We start from the raw sequence: 18834 nt of genomic DNA on the forward strand, positions 1-18834 counted from the left end.
CGCCAGAGACTCTCACTAGGCCTCTGGAGTGAGTGTATGTGTTTTTGTGTAGGAGGAAGAGACGTGAGAGTGTGAGTAAGCATGTGTGTGCAGAAGAGAAAAAGAAGCAAGTGAGTGAGCATGTGTGTGTGTATGTGAGAGAATGAGAGGAATAAAGGTGTAAATGAGGATGTAAGAATGTATGAGAGTGAGCATGCGAGAATGAACATGTAGGTGTGAGGAAGCAAGTGTGAACATGTGAGTGTGCATGTATGAGAGTAAATTTGGGCACTTCTGGTCCTGCCTGGCTCCTTCCCCGAACCAACTCCTCACCTCCGCTAATCCATGGTGACTTTAAATCAGAAGTTCCCAGATATGCCAAGCAGAAGGACTATTGAGAGTTCAGGTGATGCAGAGGGACATTCCTCATCTGCCTAGAGTTTCAGATCCCTCAAGCAGATGCAGACTGTAAATATAAATTTGCATATGACTTCATATTATCTATTGTTTTGTATTATTTGGAATATTTTTCACTTGTACATATCATTAAAGGCTATATTTTCCAAAGCGAGCCACACACTGTGCTAGTGCCAGGAATGGCACCCTTCATGGCCAGGGGTCAAGGGAGATAGGTCTCCCCACCTCTTTCATGTTGCAGTCAGTGGTACCCTTTCTTTTTTTTTTTTTTTTTTAATTTAAAGTTTTATTAATTTTAAATAACAGGTATACATCAACGTGTCTTGCGGACTGGTAAAGAAAAAACAAACTTAAAGCTTATTAACAAGAATGTGTCCCATCCACGGTAACGAACATATTATAATAATCTGCCTCTACACCCCTGAAGCAGCAATACCCTGTGCAGTGTGCACTTATACAGGTTGCACACCCCTAAGGCCAGCAAATGGAGTTCATGCAATGTACCTTGATTTGAACATTTGTCGACTAGTTTTTCTGAAGATCCTGAAACCCAATAAGTTCTGGCACAGCCTAACATCAGACGCTACCATTTTTTTCTCAGGCATGATAATTCCGAAAAGACCAAAGCAAAGAATTTCTTCTCTGATGGAGTATGGAGGTCTGTCAGCAAAGCAATAAGTTGCCTTCTTCTATTTATTTTAGCAAAAGTCAAATCATTGAATTTAATTTAGTATATTGGCCAGTAGACAACTGTTTGTTTTTTTTTTTTTTTTGTGGTATTCAGTTTCTTTGATAAGGTCAGCAGGAATGTGAAGGAACCTCTGTGCAAACAGAGGTCTCACAGAGGAGAAAGGAACTTGGACTGTCCAGGTTCCAGACACTTTCCACAATAACAAAGTAGGGATTTCACCATCCTTCAGTGGCCAGTTTTGGCAAAAGCATCTGCAATGGCCAGAGGTGAATCAGCTTCTGAAAAGGGAGTCCTGAAGTCATCCGTGATCTCCCCAATAACTTTTGAAGCGTTTATACAATATTATATAAATTTGTGCAATGGATATTAAAGCACCCAGTAGCACCCGGTTACACAATTTTCATGTGCCTTGTACTTCCACTACACTTAGAACTGCTTGTTTTTTACTCTACCTCCATATAGGGAAACAGGCCAGTTCAGTTGTGATTTCAGGTAAATCAGCGCACACTGATATTACTGAGCTGCCGTACCTTTCATCAGAGCTTAAAGTATAGCAAAATGCCACAAAATCAACTCTCCAGAAATTAAAAGAGAGAGAGAGAGAGAATTTAAATCTCAGTGAAGTCAGAACAAATTTATTTTGAAAGCTGCCCTGCCATTGGTTGACAGGGAGTATTTTGAAAGCTGCCCTGCCATTGGTTGACAGGGAGTATTTTGAAAGCTGCCATGCCCTTGGTTAGTAGCAATATTCATAGTCACATTTCTGCATGGAAGAAGGAAATTAGGAATCATGAAACATTCACACGTTTCCTTGGTTTTATTACAAAGAAATAGTTAATGGCTGAAGAAGACTGGACACAAATAAGGAAAATGAACCAAATTAATTATCATAGCATTTAATTCAATTACTTGAGCAGTAAACAAGGAAGCAGCAAATTCTGGGAGCTTGTCACTGTTCTCTTAGAACCCATTGTAAGTTAAAGCATGTGTAGGTTCATTATTTTAGGAGCTCTTCAGGACCTCTATCCCACCACTTTGGGCATAAGTTTGCTCGTTATCTCCCCATCTCTTTCTGGGACTGACTCCTGTTACTAGGTCCTGTGGTTGTCTTCTTTGGCAATCTGTTCAATAACATAGGTCTTTTTTCTGTGGTGAAATTGCTCTTGGGCTTCACCATCTACCATTCGTTTTGCTGTAAATCAATTATTCTACTACTGATATGGATTTGTGTACAGCAATTAAGTGACAACCCCTTTGGCCCTTAACTAGATTCAAACTGCTAGGCATGGAAAACTAGTTCTGCTTAAATATGAACCCCACCGAAACTGGCAAGGTTTAGATAATCAGTTGATTCTGGACAAGCCATGTTTGCTCAGTTCAGATCCGTTGGATGCATTTATAATACATTTAGATTTAAAGTATTGACGATTTGTACTATTGTCAAGTGCTTTGAATCTGTGAATTTCCACAAACACATGAAGAAATCCTAGCAAATCTTGACTTGGGACTTCATAATTCTATTTAGGACTGGGAGAAAAAGTCCCAAAGCACATTTCCACAATTTTGTGATTGCATAATTGTTTCTGTTATTTTTTCCCCTTCCAGAAGTTACAGGAAATAAATACTTGGATCAAAGATGTGCTATTTCAAAATGTGATTTATTTGCCTAATACTTAACACTGGACCTCAAGTCTTTTTTTTCACGGACAGCAGATTATAGGGTTGATTTGGCTTAACTTTGCTCAGAATGAGCTTTTTTTTTTTATTAGAAATGCAGATATTTAAAAAAAAATGAAAATATTGCAAACATGTCTTGTTTAAAAAAAACCACCACTTATTTTGATCGCATAAATGCTGAATAGCGTCAAACTGAACCACAGAACATTTTGACTTGCAAATTAAATATGTGAAATAAACCTTAGAGTACAGTGTCACAGTATCTAATAGGTTCTATTGCTAGGATTCTAGGTTGATAATTTCAGAAACTTTTTTTTCTTTCAGAAAATAACATGCGCATACAGCGGGCGCATGGTTACCCAATTCAGAAAACAAGTGTTAATTTGTTCTGCATAGAAAGTTTTCTGCAAGTCTCTGGAGTATGATGTGCTGCGCTCCTGGCTGTCAGAAGCACATTCCTCCCACACATCATCAATTAGACCCCAAGTCAGCACCATAAAACTTCTGAGAGAGGGTTAAAGGAGCAGGATTTCCCAGCTCTGAACTCCTAGCTCTTTATCAGGCCAGAGCCCAAGATGAAAGGCCTTCCCGCTCTCGCCATCCTCCTGGTCTTGTACTTAGCAGAGAGCAAGAAAACAACAGCGTTAAAGCCACCACAAGATAGCAAGGGGCTTAAACATGGAAGAAGAGTGCTGCTGATCCTGCCGGTGTATTCCTTACAAAAGGAATCTGACAATAAAGGCAGAGAGAGGAATAATCGGACATGCTATGAGAATCATGCAAAGTTTCTATTACGGTGCAGGCACTGTTTCGGTGGGTTACCCATTGGGATATTTCTCCACCATAAACGAGAGAGGAGCACTTATACTCAATCATTGATGAAAAAATGATGCTTCGTGGCGTTTCTCCTGTATTTCTTTTCAGGGGGTTGGGATGAAATGGACAGTTTATCTCAGATGTCAGAGTCCAAAATATCTAGTAAATAAAGTCCCAAATTAATTTGTCATATATACAGAATATTTCAGGAACTGCAATATAAACTGCAGCAGCTTCTGAACGTGAGGGATTAATGTACCACCTCGGGCGTCCTGTGATGCAAGGGTTAACTGGAGGAGGCCAGACAGGGAGGATGCCTCTCACACATGAGATTCAATGTAGATTACAGAAAGCATTCAAGGCCTATGTCACCTTTGTTAGAGATTCAGACCCTCCAACTGGAACAGCAAGTTGCATGCACGGCACAGTGTATTGGGTTGAAAGAAAAGCAGCCATCTCACAAACCCAACCTTCCTCTCACAGTCATCTCTAGATGATAATCCAAAGCAAAGCAAACCACACATTGTACTTCTGTATCTAACTCTGCACCACAATAATGAGGGGTGGGGAGGTTTGGAATTCATTCCTCGCCCCTTTAAGCCCCAATCAACACCGTTCCCTGGATCCTAACTGCACCCTGGTATAAACTCTTTTTCCTCTTAAAACTTGTCCACTTTAGTATCACGGCCAAGTCCGTCTCCACTGGCAAAATGTTTTGAGTATAGAATCTTTCCCTGGAGGTGGTGAAATCTAGCTCCCCCTTAGTCTGAAAAGATGCCCTTTATTTATTTATGTTTTGTCTGTTGCTTCAGAAATAACATTATTCCCTGCAAAATTCATTCCCTGCACAATTCATTGTAATCAAATGGACTCCAGTCATCTTCTTTTCTAAACATGATAACCCAAACGTGGATACTTTTATTTGTAATTTTTTTTAAATTTCCAAATGTGCTAACCGCTTCTCCTATTAGGCTACAAAGCAGCGTATAAAAATAAGCACTTTTTCGACACTTTGCACCCAAACCCAAAGTAAGAAAATGCTCATATTTTTGCCTCTATCTTGTGAACAGGTAAAGTGCATATAAAAAAAATAGGTATAAACTGATAGATCTATATACCAAATAACCTCTGTGAAATTTGGCTTTCAAGTGCAACCAAGTGTCTATATCCCTAATAATGGAAGCAGATGCCATGAAATGCTTAAAAGAGCGAGTGAGAAATAGCGTAGAAGCCGATTAGAAATGAAATGGATAGGAGGAGCATTGATTCGACAGCATATAATTCATTCCTTTCCTGACTTCGAGATCTTAACTGGGGCTAATCCCTGGATCAATTAGAATCGCATCAGATCTTTAAAAACAACAACAACAACAAAACAAAAAAGCAGTAATATCATAACCTTTAGAGATTCAGTCATTTTCATTCTAAAAATGTTCACTGCAGTGGCTACAACCATCTTGGCTAGAAGTATATTTGGGGATGTATCTACGCTCCGCATATAGATCCCTTCTCTTCGAATAAGCTTAAATCTCCTCGATGTACAGTATAGTCCATTTCTGTCCCAGATTTCTGTATGAAAAAGATTTTCTGCAAGCTCCTTATAATAAGTACTTTTGCTAGATTTTAAGATCCGTCTCCTCTTATTCCCTTCCTAGTTCAGGCAACTCTTCTCATAGCTAATCTGCCATTCCTTTAATAAACTGCACCTCGTCTTCACATAAATTCGGCCCTTCTTTGCTACTATTAATGAGCCAGCCCTCTCCTTATAATTAAACCTGCATCCCTTTTAGTATCAAAAGCCTTGACTCATATGTTAAGTCCTGCAACCTTTATGTTTTCAAGTTGCTAAACATTTTCTTTTGGGAAAAATATAATAGCTATAAATATAATTTAAAAAAAAAAAGTAATTCCTATAAAACACAAGTACCTGTGGCTTTGAGGATTTGCGCAGTTTAGATGCTGATTCGGGGAGATGCCATTTTGGGGATCATGAAAATAAACCTACTTGGGGGGGGACGACGACATTTGTTACAAACTAAACTTACTACCAGGGAACTTAACCAAAGGTAAAGAAGACTGAAAACATCTCCCTCTTACAATAGGAGTATACAAGTTTTCTATAGCGTGCAAACAGTGATCTTCCCTTTATGCACTGCACTCTGGAGTGTTGGCTTGTGGGAATGCAGCCTGGGTGCCGATCGTTGGCGGGTTGGCTCTCCCTGATTATGTGTTACAGATAGTGAAGCCAATCATGATTTATGGACATTACAACCCCTCCCCTCCTCATCTCATCCTAAGCATGATAGAGTTTAAGGTGCTCATTGTGTGGCAGGTTAAGTTATTCCAGCTTTTATCGTGAGTTCAGTCAGACACACTTAAGAAATCCTTTGCAGGAAAGAATAGCAGGTGTTCCTAATTAAAATGATTCAACCTGCTGCCCCTTTTCCATTGGCAAAAAGAGAGCAGACCCCATTTAGCCAGCCCTATTCGGGTGAGTGGATTTTTAGTGCCGGAAAGGACATGAAGCGCATACTTCTGACCACCTATAAAAGTGGCATTCGGGGGCATTTTGGAGCGTTGCAGCCATTTAATTTTTTCATGTGAGCAGCAAGTATGCCACTAATGTGCCTAACGAATGCCCTTGTTTGGAAACATTTAAAGGCACCCGCATGCTTGTAGACACACAGCAACCCGATATGCAAACACAGTGTACACGGATACTTTGCTTCTGAAAACTGGCCTCTCTTGCATGGGCAATAAAAATTCGTGCACACCTTTGCGATTAGGCGCCCTATTGAACATATCCCCGGGTATGGTATATATTTAATTTATTAGATTTATATTCCTCCTTTGCCCAAAACTCAAAGCCCTGAATGGCATTTAAAAAATGTAGAGACATTACAATAATGCTGACATTGTTTTAAGCGCATTTGGGTTGACTGTAACTACCACGGAACATTTTTTTAATGTCATCGAGCACTGTGGAAGCAGCTGCCTCTTTCACATCGGTCACATCTGGCTGACTGCTGCGTCACTGCATTCCGATTCCAGAGCAAGACTTAAAGTTCCATAAACAAGTGAATCACTAAAACAAATAATAAAACAAATACATGTTTGCGATAGGTTCTAGATGTTTGTTTGATGGTTGTGCAAAGAGAAGTTTTATAGGATGGTTGTTAGATAAAACATCTTTTAGGAGTTCATGACATCACAAGGGCAAGGGCACCGTGATTGCTAAAGGGTCCTCAAACAGCTGTATGAGGAGCTAATTTAACATTTTCTTTACAGCAAACTGCTATCCCTATGTGGCACATAAACAGAGTACAGAGAGGCTGTGTAGCAGTTGTAGAGTTTATTGTCATTTCTCATTCACGAGGAAAAGGGTATTCATAACCAACTCATGACTGGTTTTCCCATAGGGGTGCACAGTGAGGTCAACCCCTGCTGTGGAATTTCCTTTCTTAGGAGGCTGTGGTCTTTCTCTATGCGTTACTTTTTTTTTTTTTTTTTTATAAAAGATGCATTTATGTTCCCGTTCAAGGATGATACACGGCCTGTTCACGTAGCAGGTCGTACACCTGCATTTTCAGGCATCGTGGTTACATAAAACAGATCTGCATGTTTCCACAGATTTGCTTCTTATAAGTTATAGCTTACATATGTCAGTGAACGAAAACCTACAAAATGGTTGGAAAGAGATAGTGCTGGGTCAATGAATGTTCTCAGGGACTAACTTCCTGAGATCCTTTCCTCCGACGATGTCGCAAAAGGTGTTTCATCTTCAATTTTGTATGGTCTCTGTCCTTGTCACAAATCAGAGACAAGAAGTGCAGCAGAATTCAGAGATTTGGGAGCGGGGGGGGGGGGGGGGGGGGGGAATCTGATAGGGGCTAATGTGTGAACATTTCTGCTCTGTCCACTGGACTATCAAATTATTTCACTCTTTTTAAGTCTCTACTAACCTGTGCTGTATTTGAACGAGTGATCTAGCAGTGAAAGAGTCTATGGCAAGTCAGCAATCCCTTACACCATCCAGTCCCCATGTTTTAATCATTATGATCAATGTTTATTTCTTACTCGCTTTTCCAATTAAAACCACTCAAAGAACAACCACAAAAGAAACCCCAATAATTCAAATAATCGTAGTTAAAAACAAAAAAAACCAACTAAACGATAATACACATAACCAAAAGTTAAATATAGTAGTGAATCAAATAATGCAAAAGTTACAAGTAAACCAAAGTTAAAAATAGTAATTAATTTCAATTTATTTCTTATATACTTCAGCACCAATTGCTCAGTGTGCATTGAGGAATAAATCAAATAATATCATAACAAACTTTAAAAGTTCAAATAAAATTAAGTTAAAACCAGATATCTCGATACATGCTGCATTTCTAGGATTTTGGATTTGATTACTGGTATTTCCAAACTCGAACTCATAAAACTAATATCAATTAGATCTCAACTAAAAATTTCTTGGAACAGCAAAGTCTTTAGCATATCCTTGAAAAATAAATAATGTTTAAAGAGTCAAGCCTCTCTTGGTTCCATGGTCAAGGTCCTAATCCGTGTTCTACATGGTAAGTCCTGATATCTGCAGTAATTCAGAAAATGAAGAAGAAGCATCTTGTTAACCCATCAAAAATACATTTTGTTTAAAAGAACACCATCCCCCAGTGAAAGGATCTAGGCATTATCCTGGATAATATGTTGAAATCCTCTGCTCAGTGTGCAGTGAGGGCCAAGAAAGCAAATAGAATTCTAGGAATCATTAGGAAAAGAATTGAGAATAAAATAGAGAATACCATAACGCTTCTCTATTGCTCCATGGTGTGACCACACTTTGAGTTTGTGTACAGTTCTGGTTATGGCATCTCAATAAAGAAAGCAGAATTTAAAAAGGTACAGAGAAAGGTAACCAAAATGATAAAGGGGATGGAACAATTCTCCTATGAGGAAAGGCTAAAGAGGTTAGGGCTTATCAGCTTGAAGAAGAGATGGCTGAGGGAGATATTATGAAGACTATTAAAAACTGAGTGGAGTGAATGAGTGAATGTGAATTAGTTGTTTACACTTTCAAAAAGTACAAAGACTAGGGTCACTCAATAAAGTTACTAAACAGTATATTTAGAACAAAGCGGGATAAAATATTTTTTTTTACTCAGGCTAAACACAGCCTTACAGTACAAGTTCCACAAAAAAACCTCTGCTCAGCAAACAAAGCACTACTAACAATCCCTTCAGTAAAGTCAGCAAAATTAACCCAAGTGAGAAAAAGGGCTTTATCATTGGCTGGGCCCATACTATGGAACAGGATGCCCCCTGAACTCAGATTACAGAATAATCTCAAAACGTTTAAGAAAAATTTAAAAACATGGCTCTTTAAAAAAGCCTTCACTAAAGAGTGTGGAGGGTAGAGAATGAAAGTACAGATGAGAATGAATTTTCTCAATCCTACATTTAAGAAGTAATATCTCAAAGAGATAGTAACTCAATAGTATACCTGGACTTGACCAACATTACTCAAATAATGATTTTATTTATGAAATTGTAACCGAACTTTATTGGCACCTGTTAGAAGTTACGATATCCTACATTTACTTACCTTAGTCTATGTGCCTATTTGTAAACCATTGCAATGGTATATAACTTAGCAACGGTATAGAAAAGTTTTTAAATTAAATAAATTAAATTAAATAAACATAATTAAGGTATGGAATTCGTTGCCAGAAGATGTGGTAAAAGCTGTTAGTGTAGCTGGGTTTAAAAAAATGTAGACAAGTTCCTGGAGGAAAAGTGTATAAACCATTATTAAGGTGGATTTGGGGAAATCCACTACTTATCCCTGGGATAAGCAGAATGGAATATATCTTGGAATTGGCAAATAGGACAATGGGCTTGATGGGCCTTTGGTCTGGCCAAGTATGGCAAATCTTTTACTCTTAAAGTAGTTGGGTAGATATTTATTAGGCTAAGATTTACCAAATTATTTACATTGTCTAAGGAGCTTGTATCTTAAATATATCTTAGTCTTATAAAAGTATCATCTCATCCTACTTTGTTGGTGTTCTTTTATCAAACTTTAATTTTAGCAGCCTAGCATGATACCCACTTTCAAAAGCCAATAGATTACAGGGCGAGGACAATTTTCAAAAGATTAACGAACAGGTAACTAAGTAGACTTCTGGAAAAATGGCATAAAAATCGAAATAAATAAATAAAAATTGGGAACTAAAAATGCCCTTCACCTCTGTGGATGAAAGTACCTGCACTGTGAGATGGCAGGGGTAAGTTTACCCATGTCACATAGGGGAAAGGCCGGTAGAGCATACACTAGAATTTCACATGGATATCCCCACATGTGTTTCATGGTTCTGATTTTGTAACTGCCCCAAGGTGCATTCAGCCTCCAAATTTTCAAAGGGAAATTCTACAGGGAGTTTCCCTTTAAAAATGTGCTTGCAGGCCTATGGTTACAAAGAAAATTTGTTAGCAAGTCCTGCAGACATTTTAAAAATTCCCCCCTTAATCTATCTATTCATTTGTATGACTGGCATTTTATTCTAGTCCATTGATCAGTGAGTTTTGTGTGTGAATTGCTACTTTCTTTCTCTTTGTTCCTAGTACAGTTTGCGTGTTATTTGGTGGTTACTATGGGGCATGGTTGATGTCAGTATGAATATTGATGGCCAAAATAAATTGCAGAAATTGAAAGAAAATCTATTGACTGTAAATAACACAGCAAAGACCAAGCTGATTATTTTTCAAAAGATAAACTAAAAAAAATAAAAACTGGTCTAAAATGAACAGTGAAAGTAAGAAGTCTTGTCTCAGAGTTTTCTCTCATGGCCAGAAAGCTCTTTCATCTAAGTCACTTTACACTCACATGACAATAGGCCCACATTACTAATTCAGACCAAATAATAAACAATGCACACAAAAACAAATAACTAACCTTATTTAGAAAATCCAGTCTTGTCCTTTGCTTACTTACGGAACTCCTTATCTCCTGTCTAATCCTTACATTTTGTGTATTACTTCGGACATGAATGGTAAATATTTCCCCCTCTAGAATTGGTGTGCTGTTGTAATTTTTTTTTCAGTCAACTAGTTTATTTAAACACTATACAATAAATCATTTGTGGAAATCAGTAAATATAAATACCACCTAATATGCCAAGAGTTATTAGAGAATACTTCCAATAAACACTGATAGGTAGCACTGTAGCTTTTGAACTCTAATACTCTTGAGTCTTCAAATCAAAGATCAATACAGCGAATCGAACCCACAGCCCAGCTTTATAGAACAGGCTATTAAATGCCATAGTACACACACAGTATCATACAGAGCTGTTTCTCTACAAGTACTATTATTCACATAGCAGCTTTATGTTTGTATGTAGTGCTGTGCAGATGAACTGTACCAGCATGTAGTTTTGTACATATCAGCTATCATACATGTGTCAGCCCTATATATATATATATATACACACACCACACTATACCTATCAACTAGATCTGTATGTACAGCACAAATGCTGCACATGTGTTCTATATATTAACTGGGGGTTTTTTATATATAGAAGAAGGGAGCATGATATTTTTCAGCTTTCCCCAATTATTTCCACCTAATAACCCACCTGGTTCTGGTTTGTCCCAGTTATTCCCTTCGTGATTTTAACTCAAAGTCTTTTGTTTTCTTTGTCTTGTCTCTGTGTCTTCACTAAAATGTAAGCTCCACAGAACATGAACTGCTTCTTTTGTGTTTCCATGCAGTGTTTTACACATCTTGTAGCGCTATAGTGATGACCAATAGTAGTAGTACTATCCTATACATATCATCTCTATCCGTAGATATAATACTAATCATAATCACTATCTACAGAATGTATATATCGTACTGTACATCACATCTGTATCCGCTATCTCTGTATATCTCATCTGCATCTGCACGTGGTACTATATATATATCTGCTCTATCTGTTTGTATTATCTAGAATATTTATGTAGAAAAGTGGTGGTGAGGGTCAGGAATGTGAGTATTCTGGGTGTGAGCCTACCGTTAAAAATGTTAATTGCCCCTGCAATCCCCAGGCGATTAATCGGGCTAGGATAGTTTCTTTTCACCTTCCGATCACGACGGATCACTTGGACGTGTTTCCTTTAAGAAGTTGATCTCCTCCACACTTGTGGTTGGTGTCTTTAATCCCTTTGGGCTGCTCCTTTTATGGCTACATATGTTTCTCACAAAGGACTGATTAGGGTTGTCTGGTTTCTCTAATTCAGAGCTATGTAGCATGAACGATGTTCTAATTTTACAAGACTTCCAGAAAGTTGGATTAAGAATAAGTATAACCGTTTAAGCATCTGCACAAAAATCTTTTTTAATCTCCAAACAATAATTAAATCTGTAGTTATCAGTAAAAATATATTTGCTGCAAAGCAGGGGGCAGTGCATTTAATTAATCTTCAGCATATAGTCCTGCTCTATAATTAGAAAATAAAATACCAAATAATACAGTAACAAAGACTAGCTACCCATCTTCCGTTAGCATTGTGCAATACCAGTGCAAGGTACCATAGGATGTATTGTGTGCAGTTATAGAAATGTCAAGCAAAACATTAATCCAGCAAATATAAAGCCTAATCTAAGCCATTTGCAGAGCCATATATCAATTGTGTTTCAGGATTTTATTCTCTGAAATGTGTAACATCTGACTGACCATCCCAGGTTTTTTTCTGGTAAATAATGTCTCTTTACATGACGGATGTGTAACTGTGTATAATGCTATAATGAAACCCGGAGTGAAAATATTGTTACTGTTCATTATTTCACATATTCCTCAGATGGAACCAGAACCGATTGTTTCAGGCAGAGCTGACATCATAAGCCATGAGCACCAATCAGATCCAGTGTGCATGACTCCGGCTAACATGGCTGTCTTCAGGAGAATTACAAGGGAGCAGCAAAAGCTGAGGATACAGTGAGTGTGGCAGCTCCCATTTGACAGTACTCAGAAGGAATGGTGGGCTTTTACAATTGCTTTGCTGCTGCATAGCCGCACTGATAAACCAACGGTATATATTATGATGCAAGCCCGTGACACAGCTATCATATCATTTCACATGATGCCGGGGTCCTGAACATTGAAATAGTATCTGCAGTATCTGAGATGTAAATAACACAGAGGCACGCGCGCACACACACACACACACACACACACTCTCTCTCTCTCTCTCTCTCTCCCCCTCTCTCTCTCTCTCTACGGCATATATTCCGGAAACAATACGGCAGAGATCGAGTAACTAGGAGGAAGGAGAGGATGAAGAGCAAAATGTGGTAAAATGGAGCTAGGCACTCTCACATATACTGTCACAGACTGGCAGATGCCAGGCGCCTCTAAGGCCCAGTAACACTGCTTCCCTCCATAAAGAAAGGAGACATTCGTCTGGTCCCTTCAGGAAGGACATTTCCCACAAGCGCTGCTTGGGTGTTACCACTTCTAGAGTCAGACCAAACCTACCGGAAAACTTTGGGGATAAATGGTAGAGGCTTATGAAGGCTTGTCCATATTGTTAAGAACACGAGCTTAAATGGTGGGCTAATTCTACCCATCAAACGTAATCTTCAAAAGACCAGGGGCTGCAATTTCTAGTCTCAGTGCCATATTTCCCGAAACCTTCCTTTCCTTCTGTATCTACAAACAACATCTGAGAAATAAAGCAACATCTTGATAGGAACAAAATGGGAGAAAAGCATTTTAACAAATCATGATGATTCTACAAAATCCCTGAGCTGCCAGTAAATGACAGAAATCTGGAGATTTTTTGGCCCACGGCAGCTTTTCTCACGCTAGAAAAAAAAAAAAAAAGATATTGGCGTGGATTCGGGAATGTTCGTCTCTGACCCAAGGGGATTTATGATTTGTAGGATTTTTTCCTCCATGCCTCCAAATTTTGCACGACAGAGGCAAAATAGAGCAGCAGGCAGCGTGCAGGAAGGACACGGAGAAAACTCGTTAGTAGCAAACTCAACTTCAATTGTAGCAAGTAAAAGTGAACTTTTATTTCTTCCATCGCACATTTCAAATAAAGGAGCTCTATTCGGAGGCTGCAAATAGCAATTTCATTCATTTTAATTACAAACAAATATTTTGTTATGATAATTGAACAGTCTTCAAATTTCTCTTTAATCAGAAGTTCTAACATTTAAACGTTTAAACTGCTGCTTGCCTTGCCAATATTAGAGAGATAGATAGAAAGACATAAAAAAAATGTTCTGCTGAGTACGTCGGAGAGAAAGAGATTTTTCCCTCCATAATTCCCTTTACCACTCCTTTCCTCCCCCAAAGGTATATATAAAACTTCCCATTTTGGACAGACATACAGACAGATAAGCCGGCATGCAATTAATGGAGACACCCATTCAAACACCACGCAGACTACCACAAGTTTCTGGGCTGGGGAAAGCAGGCCCCACCGCAGGCTGGTACTGTCCAGAGAATTCTGAAATCGTCTTTCTTATTGCCCTTTCTGTACTTTGCAATTTTATTTTACTGTTATTAGTAGCAGTAGTATATATTTATGTTATGTTTAGCCTCTTTCGGTGTTTGGTAACACCAGGCCTTGTCATGCCAATACAGTTTCCCGAATTTGAATCTCTGTTCGTGTGTCATTTCATATAACTTTTCAGCTAAGTTATCTTGTTAGGAAATAAGTATCGCCATTTCACCCGCTTCTGTAGAGACGGGTGCACTAAAGTGAGCTAACTCTTTCACTAAAGTGTCGTTTGGGCTGCGATCGCGTTTACACACAGTCACACTTTTCACAGCAGCACTTTTAATTTGAGTTAATTATCCTGCAAGAATTTTAACACACACAAAAAAAGCTATGCTGTTGAGGTAATGCAAGGCAAAGCTCTGCAAAACAGATCATTAATTATTAGTGCATGAAAAATAACATGCGTTAACGTGCAAAAGTGAACACAGATCAGTTAATAGGAAAAAAACGTAATTACATCTCAGAGAGGTGTAGTTAAGTTTTTGCAATAACATGCTAGTAACTTCAAAACTAGTAAATTAATGCAAAACTTATTTACATGTCATTGACAAGGTCTGACGGTGCACGTTAGTACACTGGCCTCTTTGTCTGTAGGATACTGTATTATCCAAAAGTGTGGTATTTATTTACAAGTTTTGCAGGGCACTAGTACATTGATTAGTGCTTGTTTCAGTGTCCCAGCCTTGGGCTTAGATTCTCTCTGTCCCAGATCAGATGACCCAGCACCTAAGAGGACTTGCATTGACTTTGTTCAGCTTTCAGATGAGGAGAAGGCAGCTGATGTCAGTCTAGAGCAGCTAAGCTCCCCGTGCGCTAATCAGCGGATCTTCCTGGTGAGGAGCTCAAGAAGGTCCAGGCACAGCTAGTCCCACGCAGGAGGCCCAAAACCAAATGAAATGGGTATATATTTATTTCTTTTATTTCAAATGTTTTATTAACGACCTCCCCGCTATGACATGATCAAACGTGTGTACAGGAGGATATGAGGATATCGGTAACGTATAGCAGAGAACTGGCGGCTGAGAATGCCGAGTTTGAGAAGGATGGGATTGAGACATGATATATCTCTTGTAGACATCTTTAAGTATGAATACTCCTGTGGTATATTAGCAGAAAGATATACCGATTGACAGTGTACCCATAGACCACTCCCCGTAAGCTTTCTCTCTCACAGATATAAAGGAATGATAAGTGCACGAGTCTCCCGGGTCTGAGGGTGCACAAGCAAGCGCTCTGTCACCTCCAGGTTCTGGGAGCGTCACCTGCTGTCTCTGTAAAATGGCAATGATGCAATGGGTGACACTGTCTTAACAAATTAATAACGAGACTGCATGCATCTATGTGCTGTAGCAATGCAGCAGTGTGTTATTTAGGACTCTCAGCCGAGGTGCATCTTATCTGCCTATCTACACCCACACACGGGAACATTCATTTTAAAGCAACCTAAAGAGGTAATGAAAAACCAAATTCTTTAACTTTCAGTTTTAAAAAAAATGGAATGTTTCTTTTTAATTCACGACAAAAGTGATTTTTTTTTCAGCATAGTTGGGATCTTATTCACTGAAGATGTTTTGTTTTTTTTTTCCCCTGGGGCACAGGATGGGAAAAAGTCCTTTGTGACTAAGGCCCTTACTTTTGTGCGAAAGTGTTAGCTGTTCCAATTACTTATACGGCTGTTCTCTCCTATGCTGAGATTTACAAAATTTGGAGGCAGAAAAACAAAGGCTGTGGGAGCCTGGCACAAAGGGTTTATAATCCTAAACCAGTGATGTAAGCAGACTTTGAAATTTTGCTGGCGATCACAATGACTCCAAGTTACTGTGAGATTGAAAGCCAGCCGCTGTGTATATATAATAAATAGTCAATACACATAGACGTGTGTCTACAATCACATACACGCACAAAATGCACTGGGCGACACCGTGTAATAAATTAATGATTGTATAGGCAGATATGTGTTGTGCCACACGCAAATACGCCCACACGTTAGTAATTTCTGGACAGCATGAAATCCTGCAGATAGCAAGCTCTCCTGCTCGCGCCAGTAATTCATACCACTTCACTTTCTAATTCGTTCTGTAATGCAAGCTTCTCCCTTTTTCACTCCCTTCAGAATCCCCTCTAACCGTTTACATTTCTAATATTCTCCTCTCTTTCTTGAGGCGGATGCACAGATTTCACCTCCCACGTGTAAAGAATTTTAAGAACCAGGGAGTTTTCTTTAGGGGAAGGGGCAGCTATCACAGGCGGAGATCCCTCGTTTTGGAAAAAGTCCAGTTTGATTTAGACCGACCTTAATATTCAAAAGTGCTTTTCCTATTCTGTACATAACTTGCGTTGTCCTTTCGGAAGAAGAGGAATTACAAGTAATGATTATTATTACCCGCAACCAGGATCAGGAAAATAGGAAGAAGCCGATGCCCGAACAGGATAGGAGTGAGCTAAAGTCCCCTTTTTACTCTCTGTGTATTAATTTATCCCCTGCTTTTATGGAAAGGAAAGGGATGTGGCATGTTTAGGAACGGAGAGTAGGATATTCTGCCTAGGATGCCAGAGAGCTAATCTGCTTTGTACTCTGCTATAACACAAATCCAGCAGACAAGGATTGCAGCTAAACTAGATAACCCGAACCTTTTCTAAGCAAAAACCGAGCTTTGCAGAGTAATAATACTTCCTAAGCGTTAAGTTACCACTAATGCTTTTCTTCATTGTTTTCTATGCTCTGTTGATTTCAGATGTATAGCTTGATTATATTGTAAAAAAAAAAAAAAAAAAAAAGCGAAAAAAAAAAACAATTCTCAGCTGATAATACGATATGATTATTTTCAAAGACTTACTGACAGCGCTGAACGCTAGCCCCGACGCCTCGGCAAATAGCGCCGGCTAGGACCGTGCCTCCCGCTGTCCGAAGCAGCCTCTCTCCGCACCTTCATTAGAGTCTCATTACGTGATAGGCCCCTGCGCACCCGCGCCAATTACCCTCCCGCGCGGAGCATTTTCTCCACTAACTTTAATAACCTGTTGGAGAGACTTTTTTGTTTTTTTCTCGCCGCAGGTCCATCCTTGTCCTTTTAAGCGGAGCCCCTGACCTCCCTCCTCACCTTCATCCCGCACCTCTCTCCCCCCCCCTCCATTCTCGGCACGGCCTTCTCCTGCCCTCCCCCCCCCCTTTCTCCTTAGCCCGCTCCTTGTCTCCCCCAGGGTTTTCCTTTCCCTGCCCCTTGCTTCGTCGCTGCTGGGGTCCCCCTCCCAGTCCCCGCTTCCCCACTGCTGAGCTCTCCCCGCCTCTGCCCCGGACCCTCTCTCCCCCCTCTAAGCTGCCCGCACTTACTTTCTTGCTGAGGGGTGTCGCTGCCGCTGGTCAGCCCCGGGGACTCCAGCAGGCTCCTGCCCGCTTCCCCCGCCGGCTCCTCGGCCTGAGCTCCCGCCATGTCTCCGGCCTCCTCCAGATCCAGCAGGTGACTGACCGAGAAGTTCTTTTTGGCCTGTAAGTTGTCCAGACTGGCCGTGATCGGACTCTCCAAACGGCCGGAGAGGGCAGCCTGTCTGTCCATCACATGGGCATAGCTGGAAGTCATGATTTCCCCCTCCACCCCACCCACCCCAGCCCTTACTCAAACTTCAGGACGAAAAGCAAGAAAAGGATTAAAAAATAAAAAAAAAAATAAAAAAAAGGGAGTAGGGGAGGGGGAGTCCGTCCCGGGAGGGAAAGCCAGCGGCCGAGATTGGGGAGCGGGGGCTCTCTCCCGGCTGCCCCCCCGAGTCCCGGGGAAAGCCTGGGGCAGCTTTAAAACATCCTCCGAGCGCGGCTCTCCCCTGCCGGTGGCTCTGAGGCGGCTCCGCACTGGCTGATGCCTTGCAGATGGAGTGGGAGAAGGCAGGATCCCCTCTCCCTCTCTCTCTCCTCCTCCTCCTGGAAAGGAGGTGGGTTGGGTTTTTTTTTTTTGTGTGTTTTTTTTTTTTTAAAGAGTCCAAGGGCTGCGCTTTCCAGAGCCCGATCCCTTCTCCGCCAGGATACGGCGGCTCTCTCTCTCTCTCTCTCTCCCTCTCTCTCTCTCTCTGGCAACTTCAAAAGGCCCCCGACTGGCATGCGGGGAGAGACTTCGCAGGGAAGAAATGAAACTTGAAGACCCTTGGGAGGGTAGCTCGACTTAATAAGAGGCTGCAATTACGTGGCAAAAAAAAAAAAGCCTTTGTGCTGCTTCTGACGTTTCACAGAGCCCCCCGCTTCCCCATCACACGCTCCCTCGCCCTCCTTTCCCTGACACCATCACCCAAAAAAAAAAAAAGAAAGCGCTGCGATTACGAAATCTCTTTGCCCAGGTCTGGCGTGGCCGGGGAGGTCCTTTGGGGTTTCCTGAAGTCGATCCAGTTCTGCAGGCCCTGCGAGAATGTCAGCCGAGGCCCTGTCAGTCAGCGCCCCCTCCCCCCTCCCAACATGCGGCCTATTTTGTTTCAGAATGAACCCCCGATTTGTTTAAAAAAAAAAAAAACCCCGTTGGAGAATCTCATGCGCGTGCTTCGCTCGGAGCCGCGGGGACAGTTGTTTGGAAAACGTTTCGTGTCCGTTTCCTGCCTCTCCCGGCAGCTTTGCCTCGGGCGACTGCAGGAACCGGGGGGGGGGGGGGGGGGGGGACCCCAGGAAACCAGGAGTGGAAGGGCAGGATTCGCGTGCAGGCCGCCAGGGCCCT

General features: G+C 40.8%; 1 protein-coding gene across 2 annotated transcripts in view; it reads right to left on the minus strand.

Moving 5' to 3' along the window:
* Nucleotides 1-18071, minus strand: part of PRRX1 (paired related homeobox 1) — a 117262-nt gene extending 99191 nt beyond the window's left edge. The window contains exon 1 of one of the 2 annotated variants that reach the window (XM_029618546.1): nucleotides 17475-18067. In XM_029618546.1, coding sequence (XP_029474406.1) covers nucleotides 17475-17721 — 247 coding nt within the window. In that variant the 5' untranslated portion in view covers nucleotides 17722-18067. Of the gene's footprint in view, nucleotides 1-17474 lie in introns of both variants that reach the window. The other variant, XM_029618547.1, reaches the window with a different exon arrangement.
* Between the last annotated feature and the right edge of the window lie 763 nt (nucleotides 18072-18834).

Source organism: Rhinatrema bivittatum, chromosome 10 (assembly GCF_901001135.1).
Source record: "Rhinatrema bivittatum chromosome 10, aRhiBiv1.1, whole genome shotgun sequence".
Lineage (NCBI taxonomy): Eukaryota > Metazoa > Chordata > Amphibia > Gymnophiona > Rhinatrematidae > Rhinatrema > Rhinatrema bivittatum.